Source organism: Chanodichthys erythropterus, chromosome 16 (assembly GCF_024489055.1).
Source record: "Chanodichthys erythropterus isolate Z2021 chromosome 16, ASM2448905v1, whole genome shotgun sequence".
Classification (NCBI taxonomy): Eukaryota; Metazoa; Chordata; class Actinopteri; order Cypriniformes; family Xenocyprididae; genus Chanodichthys; species Chanodichthys erythropterus.
This window is the reverse complement of record NC_090236.1, coordinates 37,783,797-37,806,235: the sequence shown is the minus strand read 5'-3', so window position 1 is coordinate 37,806,235 and position 22,439 is coordinate 37,783,797. Positions and strand designations below refer to the sequence as shown.

Sequence of the window (22,439 nt, the reverse complement as noted above, 5' to 3'; positions counted from 1 at the left end):
TTCTCTGTTTGCGATCAGATAAGCCACTAAACTCTGCGAAAGTTTTCAGTCCATTGATCAGTAAGCTAATTAATTCAAACAATCAGTCCAAAAGAGTGCTAAGTTCAAGAAAACCAGGTTGATTACATCATCAAATCTTGCGTTTTCAGTGAGTTATTCATTCCAGTGTGTGTTCAGCTTTAAAACACGAGCTCGGTCATATTCGTTGATTGTTTCTGAAGAGTGCGAGCCCTCATGCATTGCGCTGTGTGAAATACAGACTGAACAGAAGACTGCTGTAGAACCAGATGATACACAAACTATGTTTCTTGACTGGATAAAGCAAACCAGCGTCTCGCTAATAAAGTTGTGATGGATGAGGATTGCAATCAAGGTAAAGGCGACTGCAGTGACGTACAGTAAAGCGCCCGAGTCTGTTATATTGATGCACAAAACAAACCGTGTATGTGTGCTATTGTTGATGTACTGATTGCACATTGTATTTATGCACAGACACATTTCAGTACGCTACATTCATGTTGTTTCCACCCATTCAGGATAATGTCTGGATTTGTCATGTGTATGTTGCTGTATTTAGTAATTCTGAATGGATCCCTGTACTGTATACGCAGCCACATCAAGGGGGTTGGTTTAGTTTTTTTTTTTGGCACCTCCATGTGGTTCTGTCCGGTATCGCTCTAAGCTCTTTGTTGTTTTTACTGTACACATACTGTACACTGTGAATTCTGAAACTTTATTTTCCTGTAATGTTTTGTTTGTTTGTTTGTTTCATGGGTGCTTTGGTGTGCATACATTTATGAATTATATGGATGCCTTATATCAGTGTCCTTTTGGAGTCTCCAAGTGTTCCTGTTAGGAAAAACACCTAAATTTACCTTGGAAAAAAAGCTTGCAGAAACACAGTTTTGTGTGAGTCAACCTTCGATTTTTATAGTTCGTTTTTTGGATATAGCAAATTATGACAAAATGAATGCATTAAAACAGATAAATGGTGTATGCTTTATTTCATGATAAGGGTGCGATTAATCACGGTTAAAAATTGTAATCTTTGACAGCCCTAATATATACAATATATATATACTATATCTATATATCTCCAATTGTATTCATTATATAATTATAGAACTGGATAATTAACCTGCTTCACTATAGTTAGCTACTTTTATTTGTAGCTTGTAGTGTAGCTAACTACTTCCTTGACGCTGTGACTGTGTGTGTGTGTGTGTGTGTGTGTGTGTGTGTGTACCTCTCTGTGTGGCAATGATGGTGAGATTATGCCACTGCTCGTGTTCTCGGTCCAGCTCAGTCACTGTAGTGATGAGCCCAGTGTCTGGAGTGATCCGGAACAGAGCTTCTGGGTCAGACTGAGGATCGATGGAGAACCTGAGGGAGATAGAAGACATAAAAAAAGTCAAATGGAGAAGGAGAGATGTGTGGCATACACATGAGGTAGGCAGATGCATAAAGCCCTGGTTAATCAGACAATCTGTCATTCAGGAGCTGTTTTAGGCCCAGCGGCAGGAAACAAAAGAGCCATAATTGGCAACGTAAGAATCTTCAGATCCCTAACTAGGCACTGTTGAAGTAACTGCAGCTCAGATCATTGGGCTTTTCTATGTAGAAGAAAGCAAACATGCCCTGTAACATGAATACCTAGATTTCTGTGATAACTTTATGACGTGTTTTAACATAGAACACTGAACAGCATACAACCATAATTAATTAATGACATAATGGTTCAGTGGTTCTGTTCCAAACCCTAATGAGCTGCCGTTAGGTATTCCAGGCATGTTCCTGATGTGATGGCTGTTCCAAACAAAAGGCAGCAAAATTATGATGCCTTTTTAGATTCCTCATTAGTGCCACATTTTAAGGCAGTATGTATCTTTTGTGGGAAATACACTGCAATAAGCGAAAAAATGTCATCCAAGATGGTGCATAGAGCAATTTTATTCAGAACTTAAAGTACTGCTAAATACTTTCACCTGCACATTCAGTGTATTGATTGAATGTAGCTTGTACACCAGTGGTTCACTATGGGGCTGGGGCCAATTAAGGGGCCATCAAGATGACTTAAAATGACATTAAAATAAGCTAAAATGACTGAATGACTTATTTTAAAGGGTTAGTTCACCCAAAAATGAATTAATTACTCACCCTCATGTTGTTCCACACCCATAAGACCTTCGTTCATCTTCAAAACACAAATTAAGATATTTTTTGATGAAATCCGAGATCTTAATGTCCCTCCATTGACAGCAATATAATCAACACTTTCAAGGTCCAGAAAGTTACTAAAGACATCATTACAACAGTTGACGTGACTGCAGTGATTCAACCTTAATTTTATGCAGCGATGAGAATACTTTTTGTGCGCAAAATCAAAACAAAACGAATGACTTTATTCAACAAATTTGTCTCTTCCCAGAAAAATTATTCTTGTCACTTCATAAAATTAAGGACATGGACAAGATGTTTTTACTACTTTTCTGGACCTTGAATGTGGTAATTAAATTGCTGTCTATGGAAGAGTCAGAGAGCTCTTGGATTTCATCAAAAATATCTTAATTTGTGTTGCAAAGATAAAGGAAGGACTTACGGGTGTGGAACAACATGAGGGTGAGTAATTAATGACAGAATTTCCATTTAACTCTTTAATTAAGTCTCTTTTTTCATCTCTGAAGAACCAGTTTTCCCACAGTCTAAATATATGAGGTGACTTCATTTAAAAGTGTGAACTGTATACTTGGAAAAGTCATGTTAATTAAGAAAATCTTAAAACTCTGTGGGCCAAAATCTAAAATATTTCAGGAAGACATGGTGAGTAAAAATATTTTCAAAAATCCTTAAAATCCAGAAAATGATGAACAATTGGCAAAGACATGGGGCCTATGAATAATTTTGTGGACAACAGGGGATCTTGTAGTCAAAAATGTTGAGAACCACTGCTGTTTACTGAAAATAATTTGGTGTAGAAACAATTTTCTCTCAGAAATTGCTCGTAAATTACACAAATAATTACAAGGAAATGGCAATTAACACACTGAATTAAACGTGAAATTTTGAAAACTGAAATAGAATTTCTTGTCAAATGTACTCCAATAATAAATAAACAACTGTTTACAGCGTACCTGATGTTGTTTGTGAGCCCTGTATCTGGGTCCACGGCACTGATCCGCCCCACTGTGCACGCCGGTGGGCAGTTCTCAGACACATCCATTCGGTACCGTGCCCGTGAGAAGCGAGGGGGCTCATCTGCATCCAGCACAGCCACTCTGATCGAGGCGCGGTCTTTGAAAGGCCCACGCCGCAGGAATCGAGGGTCAACGATGGGATTCAGAACCTCCACTGAGAAAGAGTAGGAGCTACGGCTCTCATAGTCCACCGCCTGGAGATCAAGCAAAAACATCAATATGAACATAAACCTAATGACAAGACTGCATTGCTCATACTGCCCACATGAGTGCCACAGCTCAATATAGCACACTCTGACTAATCATTGATGGATTATTAAACGGGTCTATTGGGCATCAGCTCAATCCAGTAGAGGGCCCTGGTGAACTGCAGAAACAGCATTGTTATTGTTAAATAAAACTATTAAAATTGAAATAAAATCGAAATATAAGATGAAAAGCTAAGAAACATAGAAAGTTATAAATAAGAAAAGCTGATGTACTCAAATTGTTAAAAATGAAATAAAAAAGCTAAATACAAATATAAAAAAAAAACAAATGCAAATACTGTAACATAATTACTAAAACGTAAAATCAAAATGAAACCTGAAAAAATTTAAATTACTTAAAAATATTAAGAAATAATGCAAAAATAACACTGAAACAGGACACAGGACACAACTACTGTTTTATGCCAACAACAGAGCAATGGCTAATAATAATTATATAATACTAAGAATATATATATATATATATATATATATATATATATATATATATATATATATATATATATATATATATATATATATATATATATATATATATATATATATTATATTATATATATTAATATATGTTATATATATATATATATATATATATATATATATATATATATATATATATATATATATATATATGAATTCATTAACAGTGAATCAATGATTCATAATGTTTATGAATTAATATTAACAATAATTGGCACAAATAAAATTCATATAACAGTGCAGTTTCAAACAATATATAGTAATTGTTAATGTATATTAATACACAGAAATAATTGTCACAATAAATATAATTGATTCAAATATTATTTTTAATAGTTTATCAATAATGCTGTTCAGTATGAGGGAAAAATAAATGGATACTGTAAGCCAGAAAGTTTAAATTATTATATTTATATTTGCTTATTCAAACTAAACAAAATGAAAGTTAAAACTTCAATCAACATAATCTCTGTGCAGGACAATATAAAAGAAAATCAATTCACTTGAAGGGTTAATTCAACCAAAAATTTCCATGAAACTACCACTTTGATGCTTCAAAAAGTTCATAAAGAAATCGTAAAACTAATCCATATGACTTGAGCGGTTTAGTCCAAATTTTCTGAAGAGACAACATCGCTTTTTATGATGAACAGAATTAAATTAGGCTGCTCAATTCATATGGATTAGTTTCACAATCTCTTTATGAACTTTTTGAAGTGTCAAAGTGGAACTAACCCTTTAAATGGCAATAAAATATGTCAGAACTGAACTTAAATGACATAACTGTGAGTGAAGAAAGAGAGAAACCCATCTGCTACGATAATGCCTACTCAAATTGATATGCATTTGATGATGTTGTAGCTTGTGTTCATAATATGTTTCTGCGAGAGCAACTGCATGACCTGAAAAGGCTATTAAACTACACTTTCTGATGTGATAGTAAATAATAATCAAGCCAGTTCACTGGGTGACCCTAAAAAATACAATGCTGTTGAAAATGTGGTGGCGGTGGATCTTTGACATCCAATTTAAACTTGGAATGAGCAGTAAATAAAAGTAGATCGCTCTGACTATAATCAATGAAGCTGTCTACACCTCAAGATAAGTGTTGTCGAGTTGCTTCCTACAATAATCCATGAGCAGGGCATGTCAACGTCATACTCCTCCTCTACCCACAGTGACTTTGAACTCAAGCCACTGTGGTATTTCACGAACTTTGCCATTTGACAGACTTTAATTACTGGGTTTATCATCACAGTCTCTTGAAATTCAATCATGCTCTTTGATGAGGTTGACTATGCTAATGCAGCAGCGAGATCCAACATTTATTGTATTGTGACGAGTCATGGGATCTGAATCTGGATCTTGCACTGGGAGGGTTGTGTGGGAAGCTGGCACACCAGGAATGGGTAATGGGCTGGTTTTGGCAAGAGTAGCTGGACAGGGGCTGCTCTTCGCTATACTACTACACACACGTTCATTCACACTTTCCCACTCTCTAATACAAGACAAAGTTGAAGTTGGAAGAAGTCATTGGGGCACACAATGTGTTTGGCCTCGGTTTGCTCTGACAGACTGAAGGACAGAATGAAAAGAGCTGAATTAAATTGAGCTGACTGAAGGGCATCAGGTCACTATGGACACTACAAATCTCTGCCTCTTTCCTTCTCACCAGAGCTGGACTCTTGATCTTGAGGACTTTCATAAACATGGTCTGGGACTCATTACATGGTATCTTGGCCTGGGTCCCAAAACTACAGCAAATGGTCTTGGTTTATGGCCAAGAGACCTCAAGAAGTCATTCATAGAGGTGATAATTAACTCAACTGAAGATTACTGAAGTGAACAAAGAATTGGCATCACTCTAAGAAATGCTGGGTTCAGCCTGCTGGGTCATTTTAATAGGTTATTTTTTTAATATTTTTACCCAGGTGTTGGGTAGTTTTTATATTACTCAGCCTGCTGGGTCATTTTAATAGGTTATTTTTTTAATATTTTTACCCAGGTGTTGGGTAGTTTTTATATTACTCAGCTGCTGGGTCATTTTTACTTTCAATACAAATGATGAACCCCCTCACATCCCTACCCAGCAATTTTGGGTAGTCTGTGCTAAACCGGTTAAAACTGGATTTGTCAACAATCGTTTTGTGTTCTGTTCTGAGAGAAAACATCCTGAGGGGAAATTCCTGAATGAAATTAAGGTTTGTATTACATTATAGTCCTATCAAATTATTACTGTACAAAGAGGAAAACGTCTGTAGTCTCACATTTTGCCTTTTTGTTTACATGTATGCCACAGCTAAAGTCTGCTTGGACTGGTTTGATGTCTTGGGCGAAATCGCGTTCCGGGGGAGGAGAAATGGGATGCATTTCGTGATCAAAGGGGCAGGGGCATATGAAATAATCTTTTTAAATGGAAAAAGTTTACAAAAAAAAAAAAAAAAAAAAAAAAAAAAAATATATATATATATATATATATATATATATATAAAGAATAAAAAATAAGTCTTTGTTGAGTATCACATTTGAAACATGAGGCTTTGTGGCTCATATAGTTTGATAAAGGAGAATATGAAGCTCACACTCGAGGAAGAAAAAAAACAAACTGAGCAAAAATATGCCATTTTGGTGTAGTTGTTGATATTTATTTGGCCAAAGAGTAAGGTGGAAATCTGATCGCTTGCAATGTAAATCAATGAGATTTCACTTTATACTGTATCTCCCAATAATACGCCTTAGTAAGATGACATTTAAATGCACACTATCAAAGCTCTGTAGCTGGAAGCCGTGATAATACAATAATTAAGAGATGTACAAATAAAGATTCATAAAAAGCCTGATGTATCATAGTTGACACTCACAATATAATGATAATCAAGTAAACCTAAGTTGCTATATAAAAATTATTCATACATTTACTTGGAAAATGTTCATGAATGAAGAAGTTATTGAAGAAATTAATTCATACTTATATATTTTTTTCAATAACTTACATTTGTTGATTCATATAGTGATAAAGATTTTTTGAATTGTGAAAATTTGTTACGTGACATATTTTAATTTCCAATCATATGACATTTGTATTTATATTCCATAGTATTTTTTGTAAGATTAAATTATGAGAATTATGTGAATATTCGTGGTATGCTTTTTTAAAGCTTTGCATAGATTATACAGATCCTACAGGTACAGTTATAATGTTTATGTATTATTGTATATATCTACGTATATGGTGGTATAATCAGTGTCTATTATAATGACTATGGCAATAAACTGAATGTGGACATTTTTAGAATTATACTAAAAGGAATTTACTTGTAAAAAAAAATCAGATGGCAGAAGACGTTGTAGATTATGTGCAACGGGATTTTCAGCAAAGATTTGATCATGTTGATAATTTAGAGGTCTTAAAAATCAAATACGATACAGTAGAACTTATAGGATTAATAATTAATACTCGTATAGACATTAATCTCTCACTTTTCTGCTAAAACAGCTTCTGCGAAGGCTTTTCACTAGATGTACCATGGCTGCAGAGGTTTGCTCCCATTGTCAGTAAGGTCATAGGCTGATGTTGAGCTATGAGGTCTGGCACACAGTCTGTGTTTCAATTCATCTCAAAGGTGTTCAGCTGGGTTCAGGTCTGGCCTTTGTGCAAGTCAGTCAGGTTCAGACACAGAAAATCCTTCTTTATACACTCTGTGCACAGTGACATTGTCATTGTGTGGCTTTGTGGCTCTCCCCAAACTTTTACAACAAAGTTAGAAGCACACAACTGTCTGAAATATCATGGTGCCATAGCATTAACCCTTGTGCCATGTTGAAAACCCTGCAACACCTTGTGTGTTCCCGGTCACAAATGACCAGCCTTTTAAAAATTGCTTGTAAATCATTCGTTATGCTATACTATCAACAAACACTGGATTCAATCTTTCTGTCAACTTGTTTTCTTTCCATTAGCACAGGTCAGCAACTTTTTGAGTCAAAAAAGTGAAAAAATATGAGTAAAAATATTGGTCAATATTCAACAAAATATGGAAATAGAAATTGTAGTGTTTATCACACTATGAATCGATGATCTTCATAACTATAAATCTATAACCTAGCATAAAGAGAGATTTATAAGCTATTTTATAACAGAAAGAGAGATTTATAATCTATTTTATAGTATAAAGAGAGATTTATAAGCTATTTTATAACAGAAAGAGAGATTTATAATCTATTTTATAGCATAAAGAGATTTATAAGATATTTTATAACAAAAAAGAAAGATTTATAAGCTATTTTATAACAGAAAGAGAGATTTATAATCTATTTTATAGCATAAAGAGATTTATAAGCTATTTTATAACAGAAAGAGAGATTTATAATCTATTTTATAGCATAAAGAGATTTATAAGCTATTTTATAGCATAGAGAGATTTATAAGCTATTTTATAACAAAAAGAGAGATTTATAATCTATTTTATAGCATAAAGAGATTTATAAGCTATTTTATAGCATAGAGAGATTTATAAGCTATTTTATAACAGAAAGAGAGATTTATAATCTATTTTATAGCATAAAGAGAATTTATAAGCTATTTTATAACAAAAAGAAAGATTTATAAGCTATTTTATAGCAAAAAGAGAGATTTATAAGCTATTCTATAGCAAAAAGAGAAATTTATAAGCTATTTTATAACAAAAAGAGATTTATAAGCTATTTTATAACAGAAAGAGAGATTTATAATCTATTTTATAGCATAAATAGAGATTTATAAGCTATTTTATAACAGAAAGAGAGATTTATAAGCTATTTTATAATAGAAAGAGAGATTTATAAGCTATTCTATAACAAAAAGAGAGATTTATAAGCTATTTTATAACAGAAAGAGAGATTTATAATCTATTTTATAGCATAAATAGAGATTTATAAGCTATTTTATAACAGAAAGAGAGATTTATAAGCTATTTTATAATAGAAAGAGAGATTTATAAGCTATTTTATAACAAAAAGAGAGATTTATAAGCTATTTTATAGCAAAAAGAGAGATTTATAAGCTATTTTATAGCAAAAATAGAGATTTATAAGCTATTTTATAGCAAAAAGAGAGATTTATAAGCTATTTTATAGCAAAAAGAGAGATTTATAAGCTATTTTATGACAGAAAGAGAGATTTATAAGCTGTTTTATAGCATAATATTAAGCAGCACGTTTTTCTTTCAACATTGATAATAAGAAATGTTTCTTGTGTAGCAAATCAGCATATCAGAATGATTTCTGAAGGATCAGGATGTGACATAAATTCAGCTTTGATCTCAAGAATAAATTACATTTTAGCATATATTAAAACAGAAAACAGTTATTTTAAATCAGATAACTTCAGCCTTGGCGAGCATAACAAGACTTCTTTCAAAAACGTCTTTAGTGTGCAGTATACGCTCACATACACCATTACACACTCTGCTATGAATCTATAACCTGAAACAAGAAAGAAAGATTCAAAATTACTCAGGGGACAGTTGAAGGACACCGGTATTGAAATATAAACACAACAGGGACATGAAAAGAACAGAAATGAAAGTGAGAAAGAGACCCAAAAAAAAGGGACAGAGAGTCAAGCCAAGAGAGAAGAGGAAGGATAAATGGAGAGAAAAGGTTCCTAACAGGATCCCATTAGAGGCCGAGAGAGACAATCTGTCTGAGGAGGAGAGATGTCACTTACACTGTGAGCACACACTCATCACCCCATCCCTTCCTCTCTCACATACTCAATCACTCTCTCTCCCTCCCTCCTTCTCCCATCACTCGCTCTACGCCCCTCCCAGTCTGATACTGACATCTAGAATACACACTAGTCTCTCACTCACGCCTGTTTATAATAAACCTGCTGAAAAGACTGGACTGAAGTGAATTCACAGGCTGGTTTATGCTGGTTTTAGGCTTAAGTTTAGTTGAGGGTGGAATCTCCTCCTCTCTCTCTTGTTCCACTTTCCAGTTTTTCTTTTCCATGGCTCTCCAGTGGAATAGCAATTATGAGAAATGAATTAGGCTCTCTATATGGTCCAATATTCAACTATACTACACTACATTCATGAATGCCATATGGCAGATCATATAATTTTTCATGCATTTGATCTTTGGAGAGATCTGAAACGAAAGACGCTTTTGAAATAGGTCTTTTATGCTCAGGCTGCATTTGTTTGATACAAAATACATTAAAAACAGTAATAATGTCAAATATTATAACCATTTAAAAATTACTCATTTAATATATTTTAAAATGTGATTTATTCCTCCTGATGGCAAAGATGAATTTTCAGTATCATATAGTCTTAGGTGTCACATGATCCTTCAGAAATATGTTGATTGGTAATTATCTATGCTACATGCAAAAGGACATAAATAAGAGGAACACACACATTCACTCTGAACATAGTAACTTGTTACTATCATTTCTTTATCCTGTAAATGTAAGAAACGTCTAATATGTAGGCTGTATTCAATGACAAGCGGTTATCCCATTACAGTTACCACTCTCATAAAATACTTGAATTACATGTTGACTTTTAAACCTAAATTTAACATCCAACAACAGATATTTCAGCAGAATGATTAGAGTACCTCAGGGATGACGTGTTTTTGTAGGCAAAACCCCAAAGTGAGTTAGTGTTTTAGGACTTCCGGTTCCATCGCCTAGAAGTCAATGGGTTTTTCTAATGCGTTTTTGTTAAATCTCCTGAAATAAGGTCTGTGGTTAACAAAGCCTCTAAATATTTTCACGTTTTGATCTATGGCATAAAACACACCAGTTATAACCCGCTTGAGATTTTTTTTAAAGCTTTATTGTGTCTTAAAAACGGCAAACAATTTGCTAAAAGGGATTACTTTCTTTGGCGGGGACTTTAGACATCATCATGACAAACAGGACATTTGGACAGCATTTCTCGTGAAAAAGTGGATAAGTATTCATACACAGCGCATATATAATCAGCGAGCATGTTTTTAAATAGAGTTGTTTTCTAAATACAGTTTGAGGAAGCTTGGTGGTGACGACGTTGATCCGCGACCATGGTGTGCTGTAGTTTGTTTATTGTTAGCCTTTTATATCTAACAACTTTATTTAGGCTTCAAAATGTATAAATGTTGTGTTTACTTGTAAAGATTATCTTGACAGACAAAACGTGTAAGTGTCATAACCCTTTGTTAAACACAGAGCTTATTTTCTGCGATTTTCCAAAAGTCTATGGGAAAACTGCATAGGCATTCAATCGAGGGAACCCGTGCGCCGCTAACTTCCGGGTTGGCCTACAAAAACACATCATCTCCGAGGTACTCTCAAGCGGCAACCTCCATCCTTTTCGTGAGGCCAATACGGAAGTGGATTAAGCTGCAATTCATCGACTGGCCGCCAGGGACAGGCTCCAAAAGAGAGCAGAATCTCATTGAGTCCCATGTTAAAATGCCCAACTTTACAGCAGAAATAAACATGTTTACAAGTTGGTACAAATTGTGGTTTTGATCTATACTGATCATTTTGCCCTTCATGACATCTCTGAGGGGGGTGAATTCTGTTTAAATTATATTAAGCCTTAAAGTTCTGCATAATTAAGGGCGTGGTCACTTGAGTGACAGGTGGATCGCGCTGCTGTCTGTGAGCGTCACTTTACCTCAGCTAATTCCAGCGGCTGAATTTGGCATCTCTGCCATGTTTGTGTTTTTTTCTGGATTATTTTATACAATTATAAAATAATATGGTTTGCTGCATTAATGGTCGAGACAGATGTGCGTCTGTATAGATGTGCATGCATGCGGAAGGAAAGGATCGTCTTGGCATTGGCTAAAAGTTTTGTTAGTGAGATTTACTATGACTATGGCTGGAGAATATCCCTCAAGACACCACAAACTCCAACAGCACTGCTTGGATATTATAACTAAAACTGCTGCATTTTGGACGCAGGCTCATTTTTTTTGTGAGATATATACAGTTTTATAACATAAACGCTGCCTAGGTTCCATAATTTCTTGAAGAACGATGATGGAGAGCAGATCATTCAGAAGAAATGTGATGCAAACAATGGATAATATATTAATATTTCATGGAGTTAACGCTTTTGTGGACAAAAAGTACTTTTTTTAGTTAAGTTTATTTAAGTTTAAGTTTTTTTTTTTGTTTGTTCTTCAATGGACACTCATGGACATTTTACCCAAGTGCAACGGATTGGATTCATTTTGTCCCGTTTGATTTTTCGTGTTGACATGCAAACCTGACACAAATTTCAATTACTGGTGCTGGAGCATATATCGTAAAAAAGACGCCGTAGATTGACAGTAAACCTTTAAAACTTTATAACTTATCTTTATTAACTAATAAAGAAAAGTTATATCATTAGAATATTAATATTTTAGATCCATTTGCCTGCTAACATGGTTAACCAAGCCACTTCGCAAGTTTCAGGGTTTGGTTGCTCAAGGCTTGGTTGAAGTTGGAACAGCAAGAAGGCGGGGTAGGCCACCAACTCCTGGCCCCTCCTCCCCACCACCACCAAGATTTGTTTGAGTTTATCAGAGTGCAGATGCTTGTTTCGACCAAATCGCCCATTGGGGCAATGTGTTAATTTTTTTCAGTCGTGATTTTGGCCTTGTGTTCTTGTTTTCATTGGCCAAAGTGTGTTTGTACATTTGAAATCCAGTTCTAACATGCAACAAATAAAGCAAAAAAATAAAACATTGTTAAATGTAGCTGTGTGGTTGACAGATTATTTTCCTAAATTTAAAATAGTTTGCATGGACAGTGTTTGTTATTGTGATTCTTTGATACGCCTAAAGCCCAATGGATCAAATTTGGCCCTAATCCTAAATTAGGGAATAAAGGGTTAAAATTGAAAAAGTGGATATTTTGGTGTTCAGTGAACTTATAGCAGTAATTTAATGCATAGTTCATAATTTTCCAAAGAAGAAAATGGTTCTTGGGTTCTCCAGGGTTAAACATTATGCTAATGCATTAGCTTAAAGCTTAAAATAAAGCATTGTCATGTTTTGGGCAGTTTGGATCACGTACCTTTTCCGCAGCAGCTCACTCTGTTTCTACCACTAATTTTACATTCATTTTGTTCACAAAAATGTGTTATTCACTGCTGTAATTTGACACGACAAGCAGGAGTTTTCAGTGTATGATGGGCAGACGTGATTAATCGATAATGACATTCGTTGTCGACGATTTTCATTATCGATTAGTTGTTGCAGCCCTAGATCAATTTAAAGGTTTAGTTCACCTAAAAAAGAAATTTCTGTCATTAATGACCCTTCAATCATCTTCAGAACACAAATTAAGATATTTTTTGATGAAATCCGAGAGGCATATGACTCGTCCATATAATCAACACTTTCAAGGTCCAGAAAGGTAGTAAAGACATCGTTAAAACAGTCGACGTGACTGCAGTGGTTCAAACTTAATGTAATGAAGTGACGAGAATACTTTTTGTACGCAAAAACAAAACAAAATTAACTTTATTCAACAATATCTTCTGTTTCATTCTTGTAAGCTGTTAAGGTTGAACCACTGCAGTCACATCGACTTACCTTTCAGGATCTTGAAGGTGGTGATTATATTGCTGTCTATATGGATGAGTCATATACCTCACGGATTTCATCAACAATATCTTAATGTGTTCCGAAGATGAACAAAAGTCTTACAGGTGTGGAACGACATGACAAATTAATGACAGAAGTTTCATTTTTGGGTGAACTAATGCATCCTTACTGAGTAAAAGAAAATCTTACTGACCACAAACTTTTAAATGGTAATGTATGCACTGGCGTATATAGGATCAATATATTATGACAAAGTAAACCTGAGTGTAAATAGAATAAAATTAATTTAATATTTAAACCACCAGTGCTAACCTACTGCATCACATCAAGAAATATTTCACGAGGGATAATGATAATAATAAATATTATTTAAAATGCACCTGTCATAACCAAAAAAACAACAATAATACATTTTATTCATAATGCACCTTTCTCATACCCACAGCACTACAACACAACGTAATGAATTATATATAAATAAATAAAACAAAATAGTAAATGAAATCACCAATAGAAAAAGGCTATATTCAGCCAATACTATTGATGAGAGGGCTAAATTGCTCAAAAACACTGTCTCCACACCATTTCACCCTCATACAAACAGTAACGAATGCCGTCACTACTTGTGGGTGAAGTCATATCTCATGGTGCAACCCCCCATATTGGCAGAACGCCACTGCACATATGTGTGTGTGTGTGGCTATTTCGATTCATTCTCTTTGTGAATTCCTGATTTCTCCCTGTTTCTCTTTCTGTGCCCCACACATGTCGTCTCTGTGCTTGAAATGCTTGACTTGTGTATGTGTGTGTGCGTACGTCAATGCATTCAAAGGTGTCAGGCAGTCTTGAATAAGGTTGTCTCCCTGACACCTGATTCACAGCTGCTCTCTCTCTTGTGTTTTAAAACGACTCTGGGACGTTAAGCCCAGATTATCCTTTCACACACTATATTCTAACAACGTACTGCTTCCCTTCACTCGCTCTCTCTCTCTCCTTCATTTCTTACATTCTTAAACCTTACAAGCCCACATCTCTGAGTCTAAAAAACAGGTTTTATTCAAAATTCCACCTTTGGAAAAAATTCCATCTCTCTGATTCTCTTCCTTCTCACTATAATTCCTTCTCCTTTTCCCACAGTCCTTCTTCGCACCCTGAATCATGATCTCTTTTTCTCTCTCCCAGAGAAGATTAACACAATCTCTTCTCTCGGAGAGAAAAAACAAACACAGATAATCTGGCCAGCACCACAGGTTGATGACCGTGGATCAGCTCCACGGTTAAAAAGAGAATATATGGGAATATATAGATTTACAGCATCCCCAGATGTTTCTTAATCAGACGACACTAACACCACCAAGGTCATGGGTTTGACTCTTAGGGAACACGCATCCAAATATAATATAACCTAAGTGATGCACGCACTGCATAAGTTGTGTAATTCATGAATGTAAATATAATGCAAGATTTGAACCTGCAATCTTATATTCTGCATCGCAAATAAACAGGAAATCCATGTCTACGGACCCATGTTTAATTCATAGCATCACAGCTTCTTATTCATTTGCAACTGCAAGAAAATGTCAATCACCCTGCTCAAACCCCTCAAATCATGTTGCACCACTAGGTGGCACTGTTGGAAAGCTGTATCAGCCTGTAGCGATACAGTTACAAAAAGGTGTTTAATGTTACTTTAGCATTAGTCACTTTAAGGACAGGTTGTACAACAATGCCACAAGAGATCACAGATGTGGATCCATTGCCGGCATATTAAATATTCAAATGTACACAGACCTTTTCCATTATAGCCCTGTGTAATGCTGCTCTCTCACATACACAGACGCACACACAAACTCAAATGCATAAACACAGACTTCCAGCAATCTGCATACGCTTAATCAGAGCAGCATGCCACCCACCAGCCCACACAAACACACACGCGCCGTTCTGTCTGGATAATTATGCCTCTGAAAATTCACTTTGTGTTGATTAGTCTAAGAACAGTGAATAATGCTGCGTAATGCCAGCGTGAGGACAAAGTGTTAAACGAATAGTTCACACAAAGATTACAATTCTGTCATCATTTACTCACCCGCATGTCGTTCCAAGCTGACTTACTTTCTTCCGAAGAATGTGCCAGTTGGGCACTGCCAATGTGATTTTGGTGAATGTGAACAGGGTCTGTTAAGCTCCAAAATGACAAAAAAAAAAACTTATTCCAACTCTTCTGAAACCAGTTTTGTTTCAGAAACAGACCGAAATTGTAGTCATTAAAGGTGCTAAAGAGGATGTTTTGTTTTATATATTTTTGCAATATAATTAATAAACATCATCTGTGCACGAGGTAGGGCCTTACATGAGGCTGCGCGCTCCAGTTTCTTTCCACACTCCACAGGCGCTGCATGCAGTGTTTTTGTCAGGAGACAGGAGTAACAACTGCAGATTATGAGTTACCTGCGGTGAGTCCGACATAATGAATCCAAAAAACACTCGTTTTCCAATACTCGTGCACGAGTTTTGGGAGGCGTTCCTTTGAAATGAGCTGTGAAGGAGGGGGGCTGTTCTTACGCATGCGCTCATTTCAAAAACTCACTAACAGTCTTTGGATTCTCAGTCGACGAAAAGATCCTCTCTATCACCTTTAACAGAAATACCCCAAAATTAAATCATGGTTTTATTATAGTAAAAGTGTAGTAACCATGTTTTTTTTAGTAAAACCATGGTTAATGGGCATTAGAGTTTATGAGAAAAGTATGTCCAATTAAATAAACACAATACAGCAATACATAAATTCAGAGAATAATTTATACCATTATTTATAAATTGGTCTAAAACTGCTCTATGTTAAAGCCTTAAAGGGATAGTTCACCCAAAAATGAAAATTTGATGTTTATCTTCTTACCCCCAGTGCATCCAAGATGTAGGTGACTTTTTTCTTCAGTCGTTCACAAATGATGATTTTTAACTGCAACCGCTGCCGTCTGTCATTCAAATAATTGCAGTAGATGGGAATTTCAACTATAAGAGTGAATAAAACTTGCTTAGACAAATCCAAATGAAACCCTGCGGCTCGTGACGACACATTAATGTCCTAAGACACGAAACGATCGGTTTGTGTGAGAAACCAAAAAGTATTTATATCATTTTTTACCTCTAATACACCACTATGTCCACTCCGTTCATGACTCCTTTAGTGATGTCTGATCGCGCTCTGACAACGGCAGTGATGTCTCGCGCATATACTTCAATGAGTGTCAGACATCACTGCCGTTGACAGAGCGCGATCAGACATCACTAACCGATGCTGAACGGAGTTGGACATAGTGGTGTATTAGAGGTAAAAAATGATATAAATACTTTTTGGTTTCTCGCACAAACCGATCGTTTCGTGTCTTAGGACATTAATGTGTCGTCACGAGCCACAGGGTTTAATTTGGATTTGTCTAAGCAAGGTTTATTCACTCTTATAGTAGAAGTTCCCATCCACTCCTATTATTTGAATGACAGAGGGCAGCGGTTGCAGTTAAAAATCATCATTTGTGATCGACTGAAGAAAAAATGTCACCTACATCTTGGATGCACTGGGGGTAAGCAGATAAACATCAAATTTTCATTTTTGGGTGAACTATCCCTTTAAGGAATTTCAAACATAACAGTATGACTTTCTATAAAGCTGTGTATTGTGAAAAGCGCTATACAAATATATTTGATTTGACTATATGATCCAAATACGATCTTTTTAGTTAATCAGTTGATCCAGTTCACAAAACAGGCCTGAATTATTCGTTCATAAATTGGACCGATTCTCTAGTTCAGAGGTCTTCAACCCTGCTTCTGGATAACCACTGAGGTTTATATCCAACCTGCTTCAGCTTGTGATTTCCAAGAAATCCTGAAGAGTTTTGGTTAACTGCCTCAGGTGTGTTTGATTAGGGTTGAAGCTAAACTCTGATGGACAGTGGAGCTGAGTATTCTCTAGCCATTGAGCATATATCAGCTGTACACTCGTTATTGCGGTGCATTGTGGGATTGAATGAGTGCACTCGATAATGTCCAATAAGGTTTCGGACAACACTAAAAATGGCTGTTCCCTCAAATTGTGCCCTGTTTATGGTTATAGGGGGTGATTTCGGACACAGGGTGGCTATCCAGGAGCAGGGTTGAAGACCTCCGATCCAGTTCAGCTCACTAGTACAATTATCTGGTCAGTGTGGTGAAGCTCTCTGGAGTGGAAGATTGAGGAGTGCATAATTATTTAAATGTCAATCTACTTGTTACGCAAAGCTATCAGAAGACTTGGAATATAGCACACAAATGCTATGGGCTACTTTTATGATACTTTTATGCTGATTTGTGCCATTTTTAAAGCTTTAAATCTCTCTGTCATTGTAATTGCTTGCAAAAGGATCGGCCGGTAAATTATTCAAAATTTCTCCTTTTGTGTTCCACGGAAGAAAAGTCAAATAGGGAACGACTTAAAGGTGAATAAATGACAAAAGAGTTGTGAACTGAACCTTTAAATGCTCACTAAACTCATATTCAGACACATATAGAGTGGACGCACCTCAGAACTGATACCTGCAGATTTACACTTTGTTCCTTTCCTTAATCCTCAGCTCAAGGCATTTTTTTTTTCCTCAAGGACAAAGAGTTTTTGTACTGTTTGAGAATCAATGAATTTCTAAAGCTGTGCTCCACCCGGTTTTTAAAGCGCAGAAATGGCCGCAGCACATAACTAACATCCCCCAGGGGAGAGAGAGGAAGCGAGGGAAACTCAGCAGAGAGAAACCCAGCACAGCCTGAACACCGTAGAGAAGAAATGAGTGAGGAAGAGAGAGAGAGAGAGAGAGAGAGAGGTCGCAGTACAGCTTTACATGGAAACAGTTTCTCCTCAGACAGGCAGGCATGACCTAGCTTACCAAAAAGGGCCCTGACTGACCCATTCACACACTCTGCCTTAGGCTTTGTCCTCTTTATCCGCACATCAAAGGTCTCTTCTCTTATCTGCAAGAGGCTTCTTTCTTCAGTACCTTTCATTTTTATAATGTGCTCCATTTTTATGTCATCACATAGTTTGTATTTCTGGGCAATATTAACAGAGAGGGTGGAAAGGTCATGTGGAAATTTTGTGAAATAAAAAAAAAGGGATTGTAATTGTCTGGGACAAAACGATCAGCTTGGACCAGTTTATGCTTTTTTATAAAGAATGTGCATATCTTTCCAAATGCATATGACTTCCTTCCCTCTTTGTAACTTCTGAATGCAAATAAAGATATTTTGTAGATGTCCAAGCTGTTCTTTCCTACATGAATATAACTGCAGACTTGGACTGTCAAGCTCCAAATAAGGACAAAAAGTACATTACAATTGGTCCAGATAATATTTGACATCACTGAGTTTTTCTTTTCCCATTTAAACTTAAGTTAGGCCCAGTTTCACAGACAGGGCTTAGTCTACGCCAGGATTAGGCTTTAGTTCAATTAGGGTTTTTAAGTAGCTTTTATAAATGTATCTTAGAAAATAACATTACTGGTGTGCATCTTGAGACAAAACAATGGCAATGACATACTTTAAGATCTGTCAGTACAAGTTGCTTTCAGTTTAAACAGATCAAACATGCATTTTAGTCTAGGACTTGCTTAAGCCTTGTCTGTGAGATCGGTGGTTAATGTATGACTTTAGAAGATTTTTAAGAATTCATTGACTGCTTTTATGTCAAGTAAGTAATGCCCTGGTGCTCATTCATTTTTGTTTAAAAAGAGCCGCTTAGACATTCATCAAAATATCTTCCCATCTTTCATTGACAAAAGAAAGTCAAACAGGTTTAAGGGGAACAACGTGAGGGTGAGTAAACGATGACAGAAGCTTAATTTTGAGTTGAACTACAGTATGCCTTTAAGCATTCAGCTCCATATGGTCATCTGTACTTTCAACGAATGCATTATATGAGTTTCTGTGCATGTATGAGTCGTGTGCGTCTCCTCTAAGCTAAAAGCAACCACGCTCTAAGCTCTGTGGGTTCCTGAGAGGTCATGGCGGGCATTGTGATGACAGAAATTGCTCCTATTGGAAACACTTTCCTCCCCGGGGCGAGCTCTTCCTCTCTCTGCTCTTGCTTTCTTTTCTTTTCGCTATCTCTCGCTCTCCCTGTGTCTCAAAGAAATCTTTAACTTCAGTTTTTCTGATACGGAGCGAAATAAACAAGAGGCAGGCATGACGTTCGGCTGTTCTGAATGAGATAGGCAGGTGGCCAAACTAGAGCGGGTCCTGTAAACACAAACACAAACACAACAAATAATGTTCAGCAGGTTTTTTTTATTTTTGTTTAATGGGCCGGAAACCAAAGGGGAGCTTAGTGCTAATTTTACGCTTTGTTTATTCTAATTCTATTAGAGTGGTATCTTTCATGTTTTCTATTAGTTGCGCGTGGGTTCTCTGGCTAAATCCCTTTTAACCTCTTCAGTCTTTGTCTTTGGATACTCCCACCTGCATATCCTCACTCATTGTTCTCCGCCTTTGTCGTGTTCTTCATTTCCATCATTTTGTCCTACAGCGCAGCCAGGAGTCCTGGCCAGAATTCCGAGCCCTGATGGACAATGGACCCGTCTCTGTGGTTTTGACAGGAATATTAGAGAGAACCGAAACACGGGAGCAATTTTAGAAAATATGATTGGGCGAATAAAGCATCAGTGCAGTGGAGGATGAAGTAGGAATTCAAGGAGAGACATGGGAGGAGTTCATTTGTTTACCCATAATTCCCCCTTTTCATTTCCTCCTTCACTAAGCATTAGAAGACTGAAGTGCTCCCTTTTTTGCTTTCTACTACTCTCTCACTGTCTTTCCCACTTTATTCCTCCAAGTTGGCTCTTTCAAAGCTCACAAGGGGAATACTTCACCCAAAAAATTTAAATTCTGTCTTAAGTTACTCACCCTTTCTTTCTTCTGCAGAACTGAGTGAGAAATGAATCAGTGTTTTTTGTCCATACAATAGGGGTGTAATAGGACATGTATTCATCCTGAACCGTCACGGTTCGATGCATACAGTGAGGCGACAAAGACAGTCAGTCAGGCGATACACGCTCCAATCCACAGGGGGCGCGTGTGGTAATGCAACAGTGTTTGCTAACCGCCACAGCAGGAAAAAGCGCAGATGATCTACGCATAGATATGTTTACGTGTAATCACTCAACCAGTGTTTCAACAGCAGAAAGACATCAATAAAACATCTCACGTAGCATTGCATTTACCTCAGGCAAGTCATTTGGTGCCCACAGCATGTTAGTTCATGAGATAAATGAACTCTAGAGGGAGCATTTCACTAAATATATGCACTATATCAGCTATAAATATAAATGATATGTTCTCTTATGGGTTCTGTCTTTCTCTTTCGATTTCTGCTAACTTTACATTTTTTATCTTTAACACTGTCTCGTCTTAGTGTATGTCTTACTTCCACGTCTCTGTATCTCTCTATACTGTCTCCTTTCTCTGGCCACTCGTTTAATCTCCCTGCTCCTTTCTGTCTGTTTCCCCTTTCCAGTTTTCCCTTATCACAGTAACACATCCTTGGCCTAAAATCCCTCCCAGGCTCACCTGCAGCCAAAGCTTTTTTTAACACTGACTTCCCCACACCTGCCAGGACTGTCACAGTGGCAAACCTCCTCACATTATTCACACACACACACTTGCGTGATCGCAGTACAGTCGCTGTGATGTACACACAAATGAATCCAGGAAGCTGGATTGGCATCAATAAAACTGTGCTGGCTTTTCCCAGTGTCTGATCACAGATCCAGATCTGAACAAACAATCAACTGGCTACACTGAAGCTTGGAAATGGGGCTTCAAGCCCGTTAACTGTAATAGGCAACATGAAGTGCACATCACTGCAAAACCTGATTAGTTGAGATTATTTTATATGCGATTCCAAAGGGACAGTTCATACAAAAATCAAGATTATATCACCTTTTACTCAGGTTCATGTTGTTCCAAACCTGTAAGCTGTTATATTTACAGTCAAAAACACATAAAGAATCTGTAGACATTTGTTGAAAACAACAGTTCATTATAACTATGGGCTGTTAAGCTCCAAAAAGGACAAACAACAACAACAACAAAACATAGATGTAGTCCAAACTACACTTTTAACTTAACTTATAATCTTCTATACCCAGATTAAAAAATGTCAGTCATAATGTCAGTCGCTGAGTTGCCATACAAATATCTTTATGGCAAAAACAAACAAACAAAAAAACGTCATGGCTTATTTTATTATATGTATTGGTTTCAATAGTTAATACGTCAGTGCAGGAAGATTTATATGAAGAGTTCAGATGCAAAAACTGTCAAAAATAGATAGCCTAATGATAATGAGCGAATATCAACAGTTCAATGTAACTATGGGCTGAATCCTTTACGTATTTGGGCACTGTGATTGACAGCCAACTGTCCTTTGCACAACATGTGAATGATGTCTGTAAGAAAGCTAATCAGCGTTTATTTCTTCTGAGACAGCTGGAGAGATTTAATGTTAGACAGGATATCATGACTACAGTGTATCGGACACTTGTGGAATCAGTCATGACATTTAATTTTGTTTCTTGGTATAGTCTACTTTCAGCTGGAAATAAAGAAAAATTATCAAGAATTATTAAGCAGGCATCAAAGATTACTGGGGTCTCGCAGCTTCAGCTTTCAAATCTTTATTATGTGGCAGTTAAGAGGAAAGCAGCTTCTATTATTACAGATTGTACACATCCTCTTTATGATGCTTTTCAGCTACTTCCATCAGGATGCCGGTTTAGAACTCCTTTGTCTAGGAAGAAGGCTTACAGGAATTCTTTTGTGCCCAAAGCAGTAACTATTTTAAACAAGGTTAAGTGATTGTGTGTGGGTTGTTTTTTAATCCTAAGATGTTTGTTTT

The 22,439-nt window shown here is 36.3% G+C and overlaps 1 protein-coding gene across 1 annotated transcript in view; it reads right to left on the bottom strand.

Moving 5' to 3' along the window:
- Positions 1-22,439, bottom strand: part of LOC137003829 (cadherin-24) — a 75,883-nt gene that overhangs the window by 16,839 nt on the left and 36,605 nt on the right. Inside the window, exons 5-6 of the mRNA XM_067364087.1 lie at positions 3,132-3,388; positions 1,247-1,383 (exon numbers count right to left, since the gene is read on the bottom strand). Coding sequence (XP_067220188.1) covers positions 1,247-1,383; positions 3,132-3,388 — 394 coding nt within the window. The remainder of the gene's footprint in view (positions 1-1,246; positions 1,384-3,131; positions 3,389-22,439) is intronic.